The 14,790-nt window shown below is 50.0% G+C and overlaps 1 protein-coding gene across 4 annotated transcripts in view; it reads right to left on the bottom strand.

Annotated features, from left to right (window-relative positions):
* The window catches only part of FLT4 (fms related receptor tyrosine kinase 4), a 100,797-nt gene that overhangs the window by 25,858 nt on the left and 60,149 nt on the right, over positions 1–14,790 (bottom strand). For all 4 annotated transcript variants that reach the window (XM_043490644.1, XM_043490645.1, XM_038414285.2 and 1 more), the window contains exons 10-11: positions 14,365–14,527; positions 2,588–2,729 (exon numbers count right to left, since the gene is read on the bottom strand). In XM_043490644.1, the coding sequence (XP_043346579.1) occupies positions 2,588–2,729; positions 14,365–14,527 (305 nt within the window). The remainder of the gene's footprint in view (positions 1–2,587; positions 2,730–14,364; positions 14,528–14,790) is intronic.

The raw sequence follows: 14,790 nt of genomic DNA, 5'->3' as shown, positions 1-14,790 counted from the left end.
ATTTTAGAGCCTGTTGTAATTTTTTCTGCATTCCAAGCTTTTCATTTAAAATTCTTCTCCCTTTCCCCATTGCCAAGGTACAGCCAATGCAAAGTAAGCAAATATGCTGCTGTTCTGTTAGTTCAAACTTAGAGTTATTGAGTTTAAGACCAGAAGAGGGACCACCAGATCATCTGGCTGACCTCCTCTACATCACAGGTCACCAACACTCCCCAGCACCTACACACTAAACCGGCAACTGAAATTAGATCAAAATATTACATCCCACAGGAGATTAGACTATTATGTGCCACAGGCAGAGAATAGGAGGGAGAGAGCTGCACTAATGGCCGAGGCCCCTGTAACGGCAGGGAAATGTCTCCAGAAAGACAATAGCAAGCAACATAAAGGGTTGGAATTCACTTTTCCTCCACCCTATTCACCTCACTCAGGTGTGAACTTCAAAGCTGTATGTTATGAAGTGCTTTCCATTCAAAAGACATTGCAGTATGAAACCTGGGCAATTTCCTTCACCCCATTCTTTATTTGAAGACAACAAGATAATTAATGCAAAAAACTACGAATCAATGTCTAAAATGAGGATGAAAATGCAAAAATTAAAGTTCTGACAACAAAAATAATTTGCCCACATTATGCATTCTGTACATTTTATAATATTCATTTTGTGATATAAATAATAATATACTAAGCTAGGTAATTAACCAGAATAAACAGGCATAGAAAATACTATGTCTGCAACATGGCTGCGTTAACATTATTGGAACCTTATGTGTTGCATTTTCTGACATCTTGTGTTTTTTGTTCTGCAGCCATAATTTTGCATTAATGAAGGGATTTTTGCATTTCACATACGTCTTTCTGTATAGACTGGATTATTCTATGCTGAACCCACCATTGCATGCATTGGCCTTTTTAGCCAATTTTTACATCACCTATGACCTGATAACTAAAATCTGACTGGAGGTTCTCAAATTGAGACCTGTGGACCACCCTGGATTGGAGAGTCCTTTGTGAAGAATGAAGAGTGAATTCAGCAGTCAGAATTAGGAGGTTCAGAAGGGAGGTGGGTCCCTCACAACACCTCTCTCTTAGGGGCCTTTAGAATGAATTGTAGGAGACACCTTTGGGGACACCACTTCCTCCCACAAGCAGCAGAATTCTCTTCCCAGAGCTTTGGTAACTCCCATGGGGCTTCACTGTCTGACTTAGAACTTTGGAATATTTACATTTAAAGTTACATCTAACTAGCTGGGGAGTGGGGAGGACAGAGATGAAGAATGCAAGAGATAGAGGGGAAAAAAGGAGGAAAGGAGGAGGAGGGGAAGAGCAGAGGAACAACAGATCTAGGTGGCATAAGAAAAGATGAAAACTGTACTAAGAGGTTCCAGGTTCCATGACCATCTCCCGATACACCTATTTGTCCCGAGTTCACGCTCCTGCTCCTGGTGTGGACACTCAACCGCTAACCTCGACTCAGAATGCTCTGAGCAGATACATAGGCCGCATCTTCTCATCCACCGCCCTTTCAGTCACAGTAACGGATTCCTGGCTGGGGCCTTGGAACAGGAAGTGACTTTGGAGGTGTGTATGAAAACAGGAAGTGACTTTAGGAAGCTGGGAGCCATTTGTTTGTTCTTGAGCCTGCATCCCTCTGTGTGTGTTTGGTGTCGAGCACTCTAGCCTTGAACAGGAAGTTAGTCATGAAGGAGTGCACAGATCACTGACACTTATGGCTACCAGGGGGATGGAAAGAAACGGCTATTGAATGCTGGCCATGCTTTTATAGGGCCACACATCAGAAAGAGGGAGAGATGTCCCTTCCAGAGAGGAAATGCACTGCGAGAGCCAATGGAATTTCTTGGACTCCCAGGGGCGCCTCCTGACAAACACATTTTCATTCACAAAGCGGCAATGGACTCAGGCCAGGATTTGTACACTACCTTTGTTCACTGGCTCTTCCCGCAGCCCACACAAGCAAGTGAAATGAACCACTGAAGGCAAGCATTTTCCTGGGATGTTTAGAAGCTTCCCAATCAATCCCTGGTCCCCATTCCCGCTTTCTGGGGGGGCTTGGTGACTGGTCAGCAGTATTTGGCTGATTCCCCCCAAATTAACTGATTTGTGCCTGCTTTTATATCGGCATTCTGCTTCTAAGAAGCAATGTCCGTGTGTGGGATTGAAGGGAGGGGAGTTCAAGGCACAGAATGAGGTGGGAGAGGGGCCTGTCTCTGGGGCTCAGTCCAAGGTAGGATTGAAGACAGGGGAAACCATTCTCTCTCCAGCTTGGTTTGGCAGAGACAAGCTGGAACTGCATGCCAGGCAGCAGGAACTACCCCAGCCATTTGACAATATTGCCTGCACCTCTGTCTCTCAGCTCCTTCTCTCCTGGTCATTGGCAGGACTGGTACTTTTATCTCACAGCTTAGTTCTTGACAGACACATGGGCACGGCTTCTCATTATTCTGTAATCACTAGATAACCTGATGCCATTAGAGAGCGCCCATGCTAATAAGGTGTGTGGCTAATTGTGCCTGAGAGATTCCACATGACGAGCCCGGGCTGTGGGAATACAGAGAAACAACCTCACCTTATTTCTTCCTTCTACTGACTCTGTCCAGGTGTCAATGCTCTCGATGGGGTTCACGGCATCCTGCTGGGACACGTCCTTCCAGTCCTTGCACTCGGGCATCCGGTCCCGCTGATGGCGCCTTGCCGCCCGATGCTTGCTACTGCTCACCCGGCAGCCATGCGAGAGAAGAGGGGATGGGGAGAAAGGGTGCTCACTGAGAATGAGGCCAAACGGTGGCACTCCTCTCTGCAGGGTGGGGACCGAGAACTGGCATGCTCCTTCTGTCGGAACCAACAGGATTTCCCGGGATGAGGAAAGCTCTCCCTGCAGCAACACTTCACACGTCCATGGCGCTTTGCACCTGGAGGCCCACAACACTTCCATGAGCTAGGTAAGTGGATGGTTCCTCCTTAGATGGAGAAACTGAGGCAGAGAGCAAGAGGATGTGACTCTTAGGCTCCTGGCTCCCAGGCCACTGCCTTCACCACAAAATCATCCTTCCCCCCAATGATGGATGAGCGGGTGTAACAAGGTGGCTTGCTCTTGAGCTGGGGCACTTGGGTCTCAGCCAGCCCTGATTACAGGAGGAGTCTCACTTGAGTCAGCAAATTCCCTACAAAAAGCAGCAGGTGGGTGCAGTAAGGGCGGGGATGCTCAGGAAGGAGAGGCCATGTACATGAGAACATGTAACAGCTGAGAACTAGAAGCAGCAGCAAGGAACAAGACTGGGTCTTGCAGAGATTTTGAACTGTGCCTGGCTCTGGGAAAGAGGGCTGGGGACCCCCAACAAAGGAAGAGAGACACTGAACTGGGGTTGGGGCATGGAGGGACAATGTATATTGAAAGTGACTAAGTGGGACCCCAAGATATGTTTTAATTTCTTGAGTTTGATTAAGGGACCCCACGAAGGTCAGAGTGCTACAGAGCGACCTCTAGCCACAAGGGATGCTCGGGTGGCAGCCAACCCTGCAACGGTGGGAACGAAGGCCAGTCATCTGTGCCATGCTCAGTTTCTGGCTCTGTTCCGGTTTGGTTTGCTCTGTAGCGAGGCCTCGATCCATAGTGTTTCTTCTGAGCCTGATTCACAGCACCGAGGGTGTAAACGTCATCACATGGCTTGGATAATGTTAGCAGATGTTCCAGCCCTGCAAGGAGTGCACCTTGGTTAACCCAGGGGAAATGTCTCAAACACAGTTGCTGTAGGCAGCTAAAAGAAACAGGACTGAGAGATTCACCTTGGCACCAGAGCCTCCCAGGTTATTACCACTGATGCCAGGGGTACAGGGAAGGGAAGGGAGAGTTCAGTCTTTGATCTCCAGGAGTGCAGAACCCAGTCCTTGCAGGGAACCTGAATACAAATTGCAGCCAGGCCTAACTAGCTGTGTGTGTTTCAGAAATGCATGTGCACTAGGGCATGCGGTGAGGGGGGGATGCCCTGGTGGGTCAGGAAGTGGAGTGGAGGGTGTATTCGGAGCCAAGGGGAGAGGGGATGGAGGATCCAGGCCCATCCATGGGGTAAGGCACAGGGATGTCTGCTCACTGCATGCAGGAGAGGGCTCTGCACTGAATGATCAGTGGGAGTCTGGGGTGCCAGGGAATGAGGAGCAGGGAGTATCCACTGTCTGTGCAGGGGACGAGGCTCTGCAGTGAGTGCTCCCCAGCGTGTCTGCTGGCAGCGCAGGGCAGAGTGCTCAGCACTGTGAGTGCCCCAAGGAATCAGGGACAGGGGGCGTCTGCTGGTAGCACAGGGCAGAGTGCCCTGCAGTGTGAGTTCCCCGGGGGGCAACATCAGGAATCTGTGTAAACAACAGGAAGTCAGGAAGAAGCCTCCTGCATCCTCTGGAGCTGCACTAAGCAGAAACATTGCGGCCTTGGGAGACAGTGCTCATAATTCATCAGCCCCTCTGCTTCCTGACAGGGCCACCGAGTGCTCACATGCTATTGGAAATACACAGTTACAGCAGAACCTTTGTGGCCTAGGTGTCTCTGTCGGCGCCCCATTTCCTCCATGCTCAGTGACTCCACCTCGCTCATGTTCTGCTCTCTGTTGGCTTCTTTCTCCGTGTGTCTCGCTAGATGCATCTCCTAGAGCAGTTCCACTGGTGGAAGCAACAGCAGGCGCACTGAGGTCAGAAAGGCAGCTGGGGCCCCTGGCTGCTTAACCATGTCATCTGCTCTGAGCAGGGTTAGATACCACCGGGGTAAACATACCTGGGCCCTGTCTTCACTAGTGTACCCACCGCTGCTCTCACTAGGACACCTGCCACAGTGTGAGCTCTACTGGGAAACTTTGCAGAAGAAAATCTACTGTAGACAGACCCGCTCACTGATTCTTGACCTTTACAACCCATCCCACTGGCAGTCCTGTGTTCTTGAGACCTTCCTTCAGCCAAGCAAGGCTGAGATTCTCTTCAGAGTCTCACATGGCTCCTACTTGGGCCAGTGGGTCAATGCCGCAGTGGAGGCACTCTTACACCATGCAGCCTGAGCACGCGTCTTCTGCAGGGTTCCCAGCTCCCACCACTCTGGTTGCAGTCCATACATGGCAGGCTGCTTCTGGAGGAGCACATTTCCCACATTTAGTGACCCACTGTGCTGTATGACTCTGTGCTACAAAATGCCATCCAGGTGCAGGCCATTCACATCCAACAGCCACAGCTGATCTGTTCAGTTCAGTACAGTTTTCTAACCAGCTTTCTGTGGCCTTCTCTTCCCAGCTTTCCAGGCAGTGGTGAGCTCTGCTGGGGAGAGCTGGCAGGTGGAGAAGGGAGACAGAACCTCAGAGACATCTCTTCCTGTGCCAGCTGAGAAAACTCCCTGCACTGAAACACTGGAAAGCCACAGAGTTTTGGCATTCTCTCCAGAAATCAGTAGTCCTTTGTCAGTAAAATGCCTCCACCCAGTGCACATCCAGGGAATGGAGTCAGCGCTGCTCATTAGCAGCGTGTGGCTTCCGAAAAAAGACAGGTGGGTATATTGTCTGGTTTAGGTAAAAGGCCGAGATTACTTTGAGGGTGAATTTTGTGTGTAGTCTCAATGAAACCTTAACCTTATAGATAATTGTGTAAGGTGGATCAGCCATAAGGTGGATCTTGCCTGCATCGTCACTGCGCTTAACAGCTGGAGGAGATTGAGGTCGTCCTGGTATCAGCACTTCAGCAGCAAACTTCCTTCATGTAAAGAGAGATCACTTACCACCTTGTACAGGAACTGAAGTTCTTTGAGATGCGTGGTCTCTATCTGTATTCTACCGTGGGGTAAGTATGCACTGTACAGCGGAGATTGAAAGATTTTGGCTGGCAGTGTCCCTTGGTCCGTGTCTGTGCTTTTCATCTGCCTGTGCTTCGGACAGAGGATGTATGGGGCAGTGTGGACCAACCGACTCTCCAGTTCTTTCTCTACTGCAAATCATGACTAAAGGATCCGAAGCAGAGGGGAAGGAGGGCAAGTAGCAGAATACAGAAGAGTACCACACTTCTAGAAGAATTGTAACTACTATACAAGGTCAGTAACCTCTCTTTCTTCTTCGAGCCCCGGGCCCTATGTATACTGCACTGTGGGTGACTAACAATCAGTACTTACTGAGGAGGAGGGCACAAGGGCCTACGCAGCATGGATGACTGAAGAACCATTGATCCAAAGGGTGCATCAGCTACGGAGACTCGCGCTGGGGCCTAATGTCTTGTGAAGCTTTGGCTAGAGCTCCATGTTGCCGCTTGTCAGATGTCAACAAGTGGCATGTTCATGAAGCAAGGCTACAGGAGCTGCCTTGGCTCTGCTAGAGTGGGCCCTCATACCTTGTGGGGGAGGGGTATCAGCTGACTGATAGAGCAGGATACAGTTTGAAAGTAGGGTTTCCAGACATCTGGTTTGACTGGAATGCCTGGTTTTGACTGGAACACCCTGGAGCTCCAGTCAGCACAGCTGACCAGGCTATTAAGAGTCCAATCAGTGGTGCAGCAGGGCTAAGGCAGGCTCCCTGCCTACCCTGGCTCCATGCAACTCCTGGAAGCTGCTGGCATTTCCCTCCAGTTCCTAGGCAGAGGCGCAGCCACAGGAGCTCCGCATGCTGCACCTGCCCTGAGCGCTGGCTCCTTAGCTCACATTGGTGGGGAACCGCAGCCAACGGGAGCTGCGGGGGCGGCGCCTGCAGACGGGGCAGCATGCAGAGCTGCCTGGCCGCGCCTCCTCCTAGGAGCCGGAGGTAAGTGCCATACAGAACCCACACCCTGAACCTCCACCTGCACTCCAACCCTCTGCCCCAGCTCTGAGCCCCTCCCAAACCCAAACTCCCTCCCAGAGCCCAACTGCATCCCCAGCCCCACCCAGGAGCCCGCACCCCCAGCCCAGAGCTGGTTCTCCCTCCCACACGCTATCCCCCTGCCGCAGCCTGGAGCCCCCTCCCACACTCCAAACTCCTCATTTTTGGCTCCATCCCAGAGCCCACACCCCCAGCCAGAGCCCTCACCCCCTCCTGCACCCCAACCCCCTGCCCAGCCTGGTGAAAATAAGCGAGTGTGAAGGAGAGTGAACGACGGAGGGAAGGGGGATGGAGTGAGAAGGGGGCGGGGCCTTGGAGAAGGGGGCATGGCTTCTGGAAGGGGCAGTGCAAGGGTATTCGGTTTTCTGCAATCAAAAAGTTGGCAACCCTACATCCACTTGGACAATGTCTGAGAAGAGATTACTTGTCTCTTCATTCATTCTGCTAATGAAACGATCAGGCTATTCAACATCCTAAACTTTCCTGACTTTGTTCTTTGTGAGTAAAATGCCACCACCCAGTGCACATCCAGGGAATGGAGTCTGCGCTCCTCATTAGCAATGTGTGGCTTCAGAAGAAAAGACAGGTGGGTATATTGTCTGGTTTAGGTGAAAGTCTGAGATTACTTTGGGGGTTAATTTTGCGTGTAGTCTCAACAAAACCTTAGCCTTATAGATAATTGTGTAAGGTGGATCAGCCATAAGGCTCCTAATTCTCCAACCCTTCTAGCCAAAGAGACAGCCACTAGAAAGACGTCCATTGATCATTAGCGACCATGGTTCAAATGGTGTTTTAGTTAACACCGAGAGGACCAAGTTAAAATCCCATGTGGGAGCAGGTTTAGTTACTAGAGGGAAGGTTCTAACTAAACCCTTTAGAAAATGTTCAGTTACCGGATGGGTGAAAATTGAGTGGGTGTCAACTGGGGAATGGCAGTGCTAGCTGCTGCCAAGCACTCTTGAAGGAAGCTAATGGACAGACCTGAGATCTTCAGTTTGAGCAGATAGTCTAGAACAGTGGGAATGTCTGGTTCTTCTGGATACATCTGGTGCTGTTGAACCCAAATAGAAAAATCTCTTCCACTCAGCTAAATCGCATTTTCTGGTGGATTCCTTCCTACTATACTTAAGGATGTACTTGAACTACTACAGAACATGTCTGCTCTAGATTCAACACCCATCCAAGCCATGAGGAGGAGGGACTCTGGATTGGGATGTCTGATCTCATGCTTGTCCTGCATCAAGAGGTCTGGAAAAGACTGCATACTGATGGGTGGATGGATGACAGCTGGAGAAGTTTGGGGGAACTAAAACTTTCTGGGCCATCTGGGAGTGATCAGTGATCACTGCTCTATCCTGCTGACTCTTTCTGAAGACTCAAGGCTGAGAAGAATGGATGGAAAGGTGTTCCCGATGAGGCCTTCCCATGAGATTAGAAGGGCATCTGCTTTGGAGTCCTGACTTGGAGCAATACATCTTGCATTTCATGTTATCTCATGATGCAAACAGGTCCCAAGATGGGAAGCCCCATCTGAATATAGTCTTTACCACTAATTTGTATAGCTCCCATTCATGGTCAATTGAGATGTGGCTGCTGAGGCTGTCTGCTAATGTATTGTGTATTCCCAGGAGGTGTACTACTAATAGAGTGATCTGGTGATGAATACACTACTTCCACAGGTTGACCGCCTCTATCTACAGAGGGGAAGATCTCACTTCCCTTTGCTTGTTGATGCAGAACACTGTTGTCATGTTGTCTAGCATCACCTGAAGATGTTGGGATTGTATGAGTGGTAAGAATTGTTTGCAGGCCTCCCGGCCAGCTCTCAATTCCAGGAGGCTTCCTTTCAACTTGGCCTCTCGAGCAGTCCATGTTCCTTTTGTTGCATTTGTCCAGATGGATGTCCCACCCCAGGAGAGCAGCGTCTGCAATCAACCTCTTCCGGAGTGGGAAATTTCAATCTGCGGATAAAGACGCTGACTTGCCGGACGTCGAAGATGAGTCTTCATCCTCCCTTTTTCTTGGCGATGAGGAAACAGTTGGAATAAAATCCTTTCTTCTGATGTTGAGATGGTAGTGGCTCTATGGCTCCCTTCTGGAGTAGGGAGTCTATGTCCTGAATAAGTATCTTGTGGGAGTGGTCCCTGAAAAAGAATTCCATTCAGTTTTTCTCTCAGGTCGTGGGAGAGTCTGGCCACACCCAGTTATTTCCACTGCGTGGCTTATACACAGGCCCCAGTTTCTTATTTCTTGCAAGGGGAAACCTTCCCTTTGCAGGCTTTCTTAAGTCCCTTCTGCTAGGAGATCAAAACAAAAGTTAAATGTCCCAGCGCACCCAAGAATAACTGCTTCCCAGAGCCAACACAAAGGAGGAAAGGCCAACAACAGTACCTTCTTATTTTGGGGCCATCTGTGTAGCGGTTTTTGAGGAGCCCTTTTGGCTGGGCTGCTGAATTGAGCTAGCTCCTGCAGGCCTAACCCGGGAGTTCGCTTCACTCTCTGCTAGGGTTGGGGTGGAGATCTCCTGGATTGGGGGGGGTCTCCATGGGGCTTCAGGAATCAGTCCAGCTGTTTCCTGCTCAGGATGATCTCTCCACCCCACAGCTGACTGCAGTGTCCTCCTTTTTAAAAGCCTCCTCCCTACTAAAAATGATTGACATGGCCAGAGAGGAGGAGTGAGCCCAACACACAGGGCCTCTCTGGTGCCTTCCTCATCATTATGGGGTCTATACACCTTGTCACAGTCCCTGAAAAGAGATGAGAAGGTTTTTTTTTGGGGGGGAGGGCAGGGGACTCAATGGTGTAGCCAAAATGGATGATGTAAAGAACCATTTGTCTTCTCTCATTCATCAAGTCTGGGAAAATTGGACTAGGTGGCCACCAAATTGGATGTCTGGGTCGGTAGGAGATGAGTTGGTTCGCAGCTCTTAAAGGTCTCATCAAAAGTATCCCTTAGTGGGAGGTTGTGGTTGGAAGGAGGAACATTGTGTTTGGTTCTCTGCATCCTTCGCTGCTTCTGTGGTGGTTCATATCCGCGTTGGTGATAGAAGGCTTGTGGCAGTGATTTAGGCTTGTAAGGCTGTCCATCATACTTGCTTTTCAGTGCTGACCTATGTATATAACTGGGGAAAAAAGGGTTGCCCTTGAGTCTTTCAAGACTCATTAGTCTTTCCGGTAAATAAGTTATACCCATAACAGGGTGAATCCTCCACTGTGGTTTGAACTTCCCTGGGGAAACCTGAGGAGAGCAGTCAGGATTTGTGACACATAATGATAGCAGTCACCATTGACCTTGAGGCTGTGTCAGCTGAGTCAATAGCAGCCTGCTGAGATGTTCTAGCCACCAATTTACCCTCCTCAATAAGGGCCTGAAATTGTGCCCTATTCTCCTGAGGAAGCTTGTCTTTGAATTCAGAAATCTTTGAAGTGTTAGAAAAGTCATACTGTCCTGTGACAACTAGGCCTGGTTTGGAACTGCAGGATGGTGGATGCAAACTCCTTCCCTCTGAGGCAGTCCAAACGTCTGGCCTCTTTCCCTGAGGGATGCTGTTTCCTACTCTTTTCAGTGACAGCTTGAACTACCAAAAGAGTTTGAGGCAGGATGAGTGAACTAAAACTCTGCTCCCTTGGCTGTACTTCTTGTCTGCCCTCTTAGGAGGAGGTGCACATATTGCTGCTGGAATATGCCACACGACTTTGGCAGACTCTAGGGTGGCTTTATTAACAAGGAGCACTACTTTGTGAGGTCCCACGGTCCGTAAATTTATCTGCAGCCTGTGAGGTAACCTCTGGATTTCCTCCAGAGGACTCAGGAGAGAATCCATAACTCTCCTCAACAGATCTTGATACTGTGGTCATCTGGTAGACACAATGAGGCCATGGCAACTGCCTCATCAGGAGATGATGATGATACTCCTATTGGGCCCAGCAGTACTGCTGGATCCAGCTCTTCCTCCTCCTCTCCATGGGCTCCCGAGGGAGCTCTGGTTGATCTCTGGAGGGGGAGGGATGGTTTGATTTCTTCAGAATATTGTAATTATGAGTCTCATGGTCCCCAGCACTGCCAGTGAGAGGAATCCAACATAGGTTGAGGAGGTCCCCAAGGCATAGGGTGTCATGGTCAGGGTGTGGGGACACCCCATCTTACAAGATCATGGCAAGGCCCAGAAGATTCTGGATCCTTTATCTGGGCTCACTTCTCTCACTGGAGGTGATGTCAGTCCTTCCCCCATGTCAGAGTCCCCCGAAGAGGAAAATGCGGGCTTCTCCAATGGTGGTGCTATAGGTACCATTGATATGGAAATACCTCGACTGTTAGAAGGAATCGGGGATTGACCTGTCTTGTAGAGTTCGTGGAGAGATGGTGTCAGAATCTCTCTTGTAAGGACTGGGTCTGATAGGAGGGAAGATTCTGGATCTGGAAGGGTTATGATATCATGTGAAGTAGTGTACCTATCACCAGTCATTGGGGTGTGAAGAGTCTTCTCTCTGTGCATCTTTAGAGCTGGCATAGAACAGCCCTTGGAAGCCAGCATTTCCTTATCTGAGCGTGTCCATACCGACGGTGCATGGGGTTTGTGACGCTGGCAGACCAGATGACAGGTTACGCCAAGGCCCAGGGCCTCAGTGAACACTGATAAATGCACAGCTGGAAACCAGTCTGGTTTATCTGTGGGTTATTATAGTTAAAATGGATATTAGCCTAATAAGAATGTGTTTAGACTTTAAGGAATGATACTGCTTATAATCTCTATATCCCTTGGAAAAGTTATACTGCAGGTTTACATTGTAATCCTCTGTAATTGTGTAACTCACCAAACAAGAAAAAGAAGCATTAATTAAGGCAGTGATTCCCAAATTTGTTCTGCCGCTTGTGCAGGAAAAGCCCCTGGTGGGCCGGGCTGGTTTGTTTATCTGCTGCGTCCGCAGGTTTGGCCGATCGCGGCTCCCAGTGGCTGCGGTTCACTGCTCCAGGCCAATGGGAGCTGCTGGAAGTGGTACGGGCCAAGGGACGTACTGGCCACCGCTTCCAGCAGCTCCCATTGGCCTGGAGCAGCGAACTGCGGCCACTGGGAGCCGTGATCGGCCGAACCTGCGGACATGGCAGGTAAACAAACTGGCCCTGGCCACATAGTCCAGCTTGCCTGGATGGCAAAATAGCCTGGAATGGCCAAAGGGACTGGCTGTGACTCCCGGGTAAGACTGTCACAGTGCTTTAGGAGTTCACACTAGATACTGGGTTGGTGAAACCTAATGATAGAACACACAACTACTTGGAGATTTCTGCCCTACTTTTTGACAGTTTGCCCTGAGGCTGGCACACATACTCGTGAGCCACTCCACACAGCATGACAGGTTCTTAGTGTTTGACCTTGGCAGGTACTGGTGATTGTCCTGGCCTTGGCTCATGTCTCTCCTTGCTTGGCACCAGTGGTCCCACTCCTGTCAATGAAGGTGGTGTGGAGGGAACTCTTATTCTTCATATCATGACTCCTATGGCCCCCGAGCCTCCTGGAGCCAGTCGTGAAGAATCATCCAACTTAGAAGGCATTGGCAATACAGAGGTGGGAGATTTCTCTTTAGGCTTTTGAGAGGGCTCCTTGTCCTGGTGGTTAGCCTGAGAAGAGGAGCCTTTGGCTCTGTCTTTGCTCACCTCTCTCTCAGAAGTGGTAGTGCCAGGTGGAGTGCTTCTCAACGCGGCTGCCCGCTGTACAGGTGGCTCTGCTTGGCCTGGCTCAGACTGGCGTCTCCTAGCACACTCCATGAGATGTTTCCTAAATCTGAACTCCGGCACTTGCCGGGTTTGGCTGGGAAAGGAGCGGCAGATACGGCACTTAGCTTCTCTGAGGCAGCATAGGCACCTCTGACATTGGTTGTCGCTGACCGGGCAGGACTGCGGGTAGGACATACAGTTCTTGGAGTCTGGAATCCCAGGCATAATTTGTGTCCTGTACCGCATGGGGGGGGGGGGCGGGGGAGATGATCCTGAATTCTAACTAACTAAACTAACCCTAAAATGAAAACCTAACTAACAACATTTATATTTTACAATATTTACAGATTTGATGGGTTAGCGCCCTGAACACGGGAGGGTTATGTCTCAGACCATGCAGCAGGAGAAAGGAACTGGAGAGGCGGTTCAGAGCACAAGGAGAGGAAGAGTGCAGGCGGAGACTAACAGAAATCTTCCTGTCTCAGGCACATGGGGTGCGTGTGTACCTCGCAATGGAAGAGGCATTGGGACCAGCAAGCCAAGAAGAATAATGAAATTCTCCTGCTCCTCCTAGCAACATGAGATGAAAGCATCCAGCAATGCAGCATCAGGCTCACTAGGTGCGGATAGGACACGGGTCACCTAAGCAACAGGTGTTTCCTCAGTCAGAGCCCTCTCCTTCCATCCCTTCCAGTACCCAGAGCTCTACAGTAAAGACCCAGGGACATTTTGGGCTGCCCTTCCTAGTCCTCGCAGAGACAGCTGCTTTCTGACTCCTCTTTAGGATGTTTCTTTTAGCAGTCCAGAGGTTAACCACTTGGATACCAAACAAACACCACAGACTTCTGACCTTCACCTTTCTAATAGGAGACATGCAGGAAGCCAGATCTGATTCTAGATTCTGCATAAGTCATTGGTCACTGATGCTCATCACCTGTAAGATGCTGGGTTGGTGTTTGCCCCCCAGAGTAGGAATGAGGCAAGAGAAAGCCCTTTGATTTCTGAGTACTTTGTATTTCACTGGCCGACTGCAAAAGCAGCATGGTCTAGTGGATTTCACCAGACATTGGCTCTGCCATGGGCTTATGGTGTGGCCTTGAGTGAGTCATTTGGACTCTCTGACTCAGTTTCCCCATCTGTAAAATGGGGATAATAATACTCACCTGCCTGACAGGGGTAATGTGAGGATCAGTTAAGATTTGTAAAGTGTTAGGTCTTATTATGGCAAATGTCTTGGAGTGCTGACAGGTCCATGACCTCACTGGAGGCATTGGAAGTTGGGGGATGAGGAGCCAGGAGAAAGTTGCCCAGACTCTGTGTTAGAGGCTGTCAGGGGTTAGACATATGACACATCAGGAATGCTCCAAAAGTCTGTTTCAGGTGGGCTCAGCATCTCTTCCTCCATATCCCACATGAATGAACAGGCTGAGGCAGCTCCAGATCCATCCGTTACTGCAGTTTTCACCTCAGTGTGTCACAGGCAAATCCTGGACTGGAGTTTTGTGCCCAGCAGATGGTGAAACTGAGCCACAGGGAGGTGAAGTGATGTAACCAAAATCACTGAATGACTTAGTTGCGAATAGAACCCTGACTCCCTATGTTAACTGACAGACAACACTGCCTTCCCCCAACCAACGAATCACACCCAACACGCGCCCCACACCACTCTCATCCACAGCCAAGTGGCATAGCTTAATTTTGAGTGGCTACCGGCTCCGTGTTTTCTGAATATGCCCAAGGCCTTCTCCTGAGTGATATGACTGGGATCTTGGCACCTGGTACTAGGAAGCCAGGGCCGAGATGGTGAGGAAGAGCACTTACAGGCTACGTCGTGAGAACATCCGGCAAGGCCTCCATGGCCTCCACTGCCACTGGATCACTTCTGGTGCTGGGATGCCATAAACTGTGCAGGTGAGGGCCTGGTGGCTCCTACGGGAATAGATGCTCGGGGAAGAGGCTTCCTTCTCATGGATGTGCGGAGGAACTGAAATCAGCAGAATGACAATATTTGTAATCTGGCATCAGCACTGCAGTCCCTTTTGCTGAGTCGCCACGCCAGACAGAACATCTTTCCTGTTCGGGGTTATGAAAAGACAGGTCACCAGAACGCCCTGGGTTTCAGGGCAACTGGGTCTAGAGGCAGTGACCTGCTGGGAGGCTCTAGGTGGTGCGATGAATTAAAGCAACACTCTTTAATCCGTGGAGCTCTTGGGCCCAATGTAGAGGTGCTGTGCAAGCAGGGGTAAG

The sequence above is a fragment of the Dermochelys coriacea genome, chromosome 8 (assembly GCF_009764565.3).
Source record: "Dermochelys coriacea isolate rDerCor1 chromosome 8, rDerCor1.pri.v4, whole genome shotgun sequence".
NCBI classification, from domain to species: Eukaryota; Metazoa; Chordata; order Testudines; family Dermochelyidae; genus Dermochelys; species Dermochelys coriacea.
The sequence above is the reverse complement of the archived record's forward strand: the minus strand, read 5'-3'. Positions and strand labels throughout refer to the sequence as shown.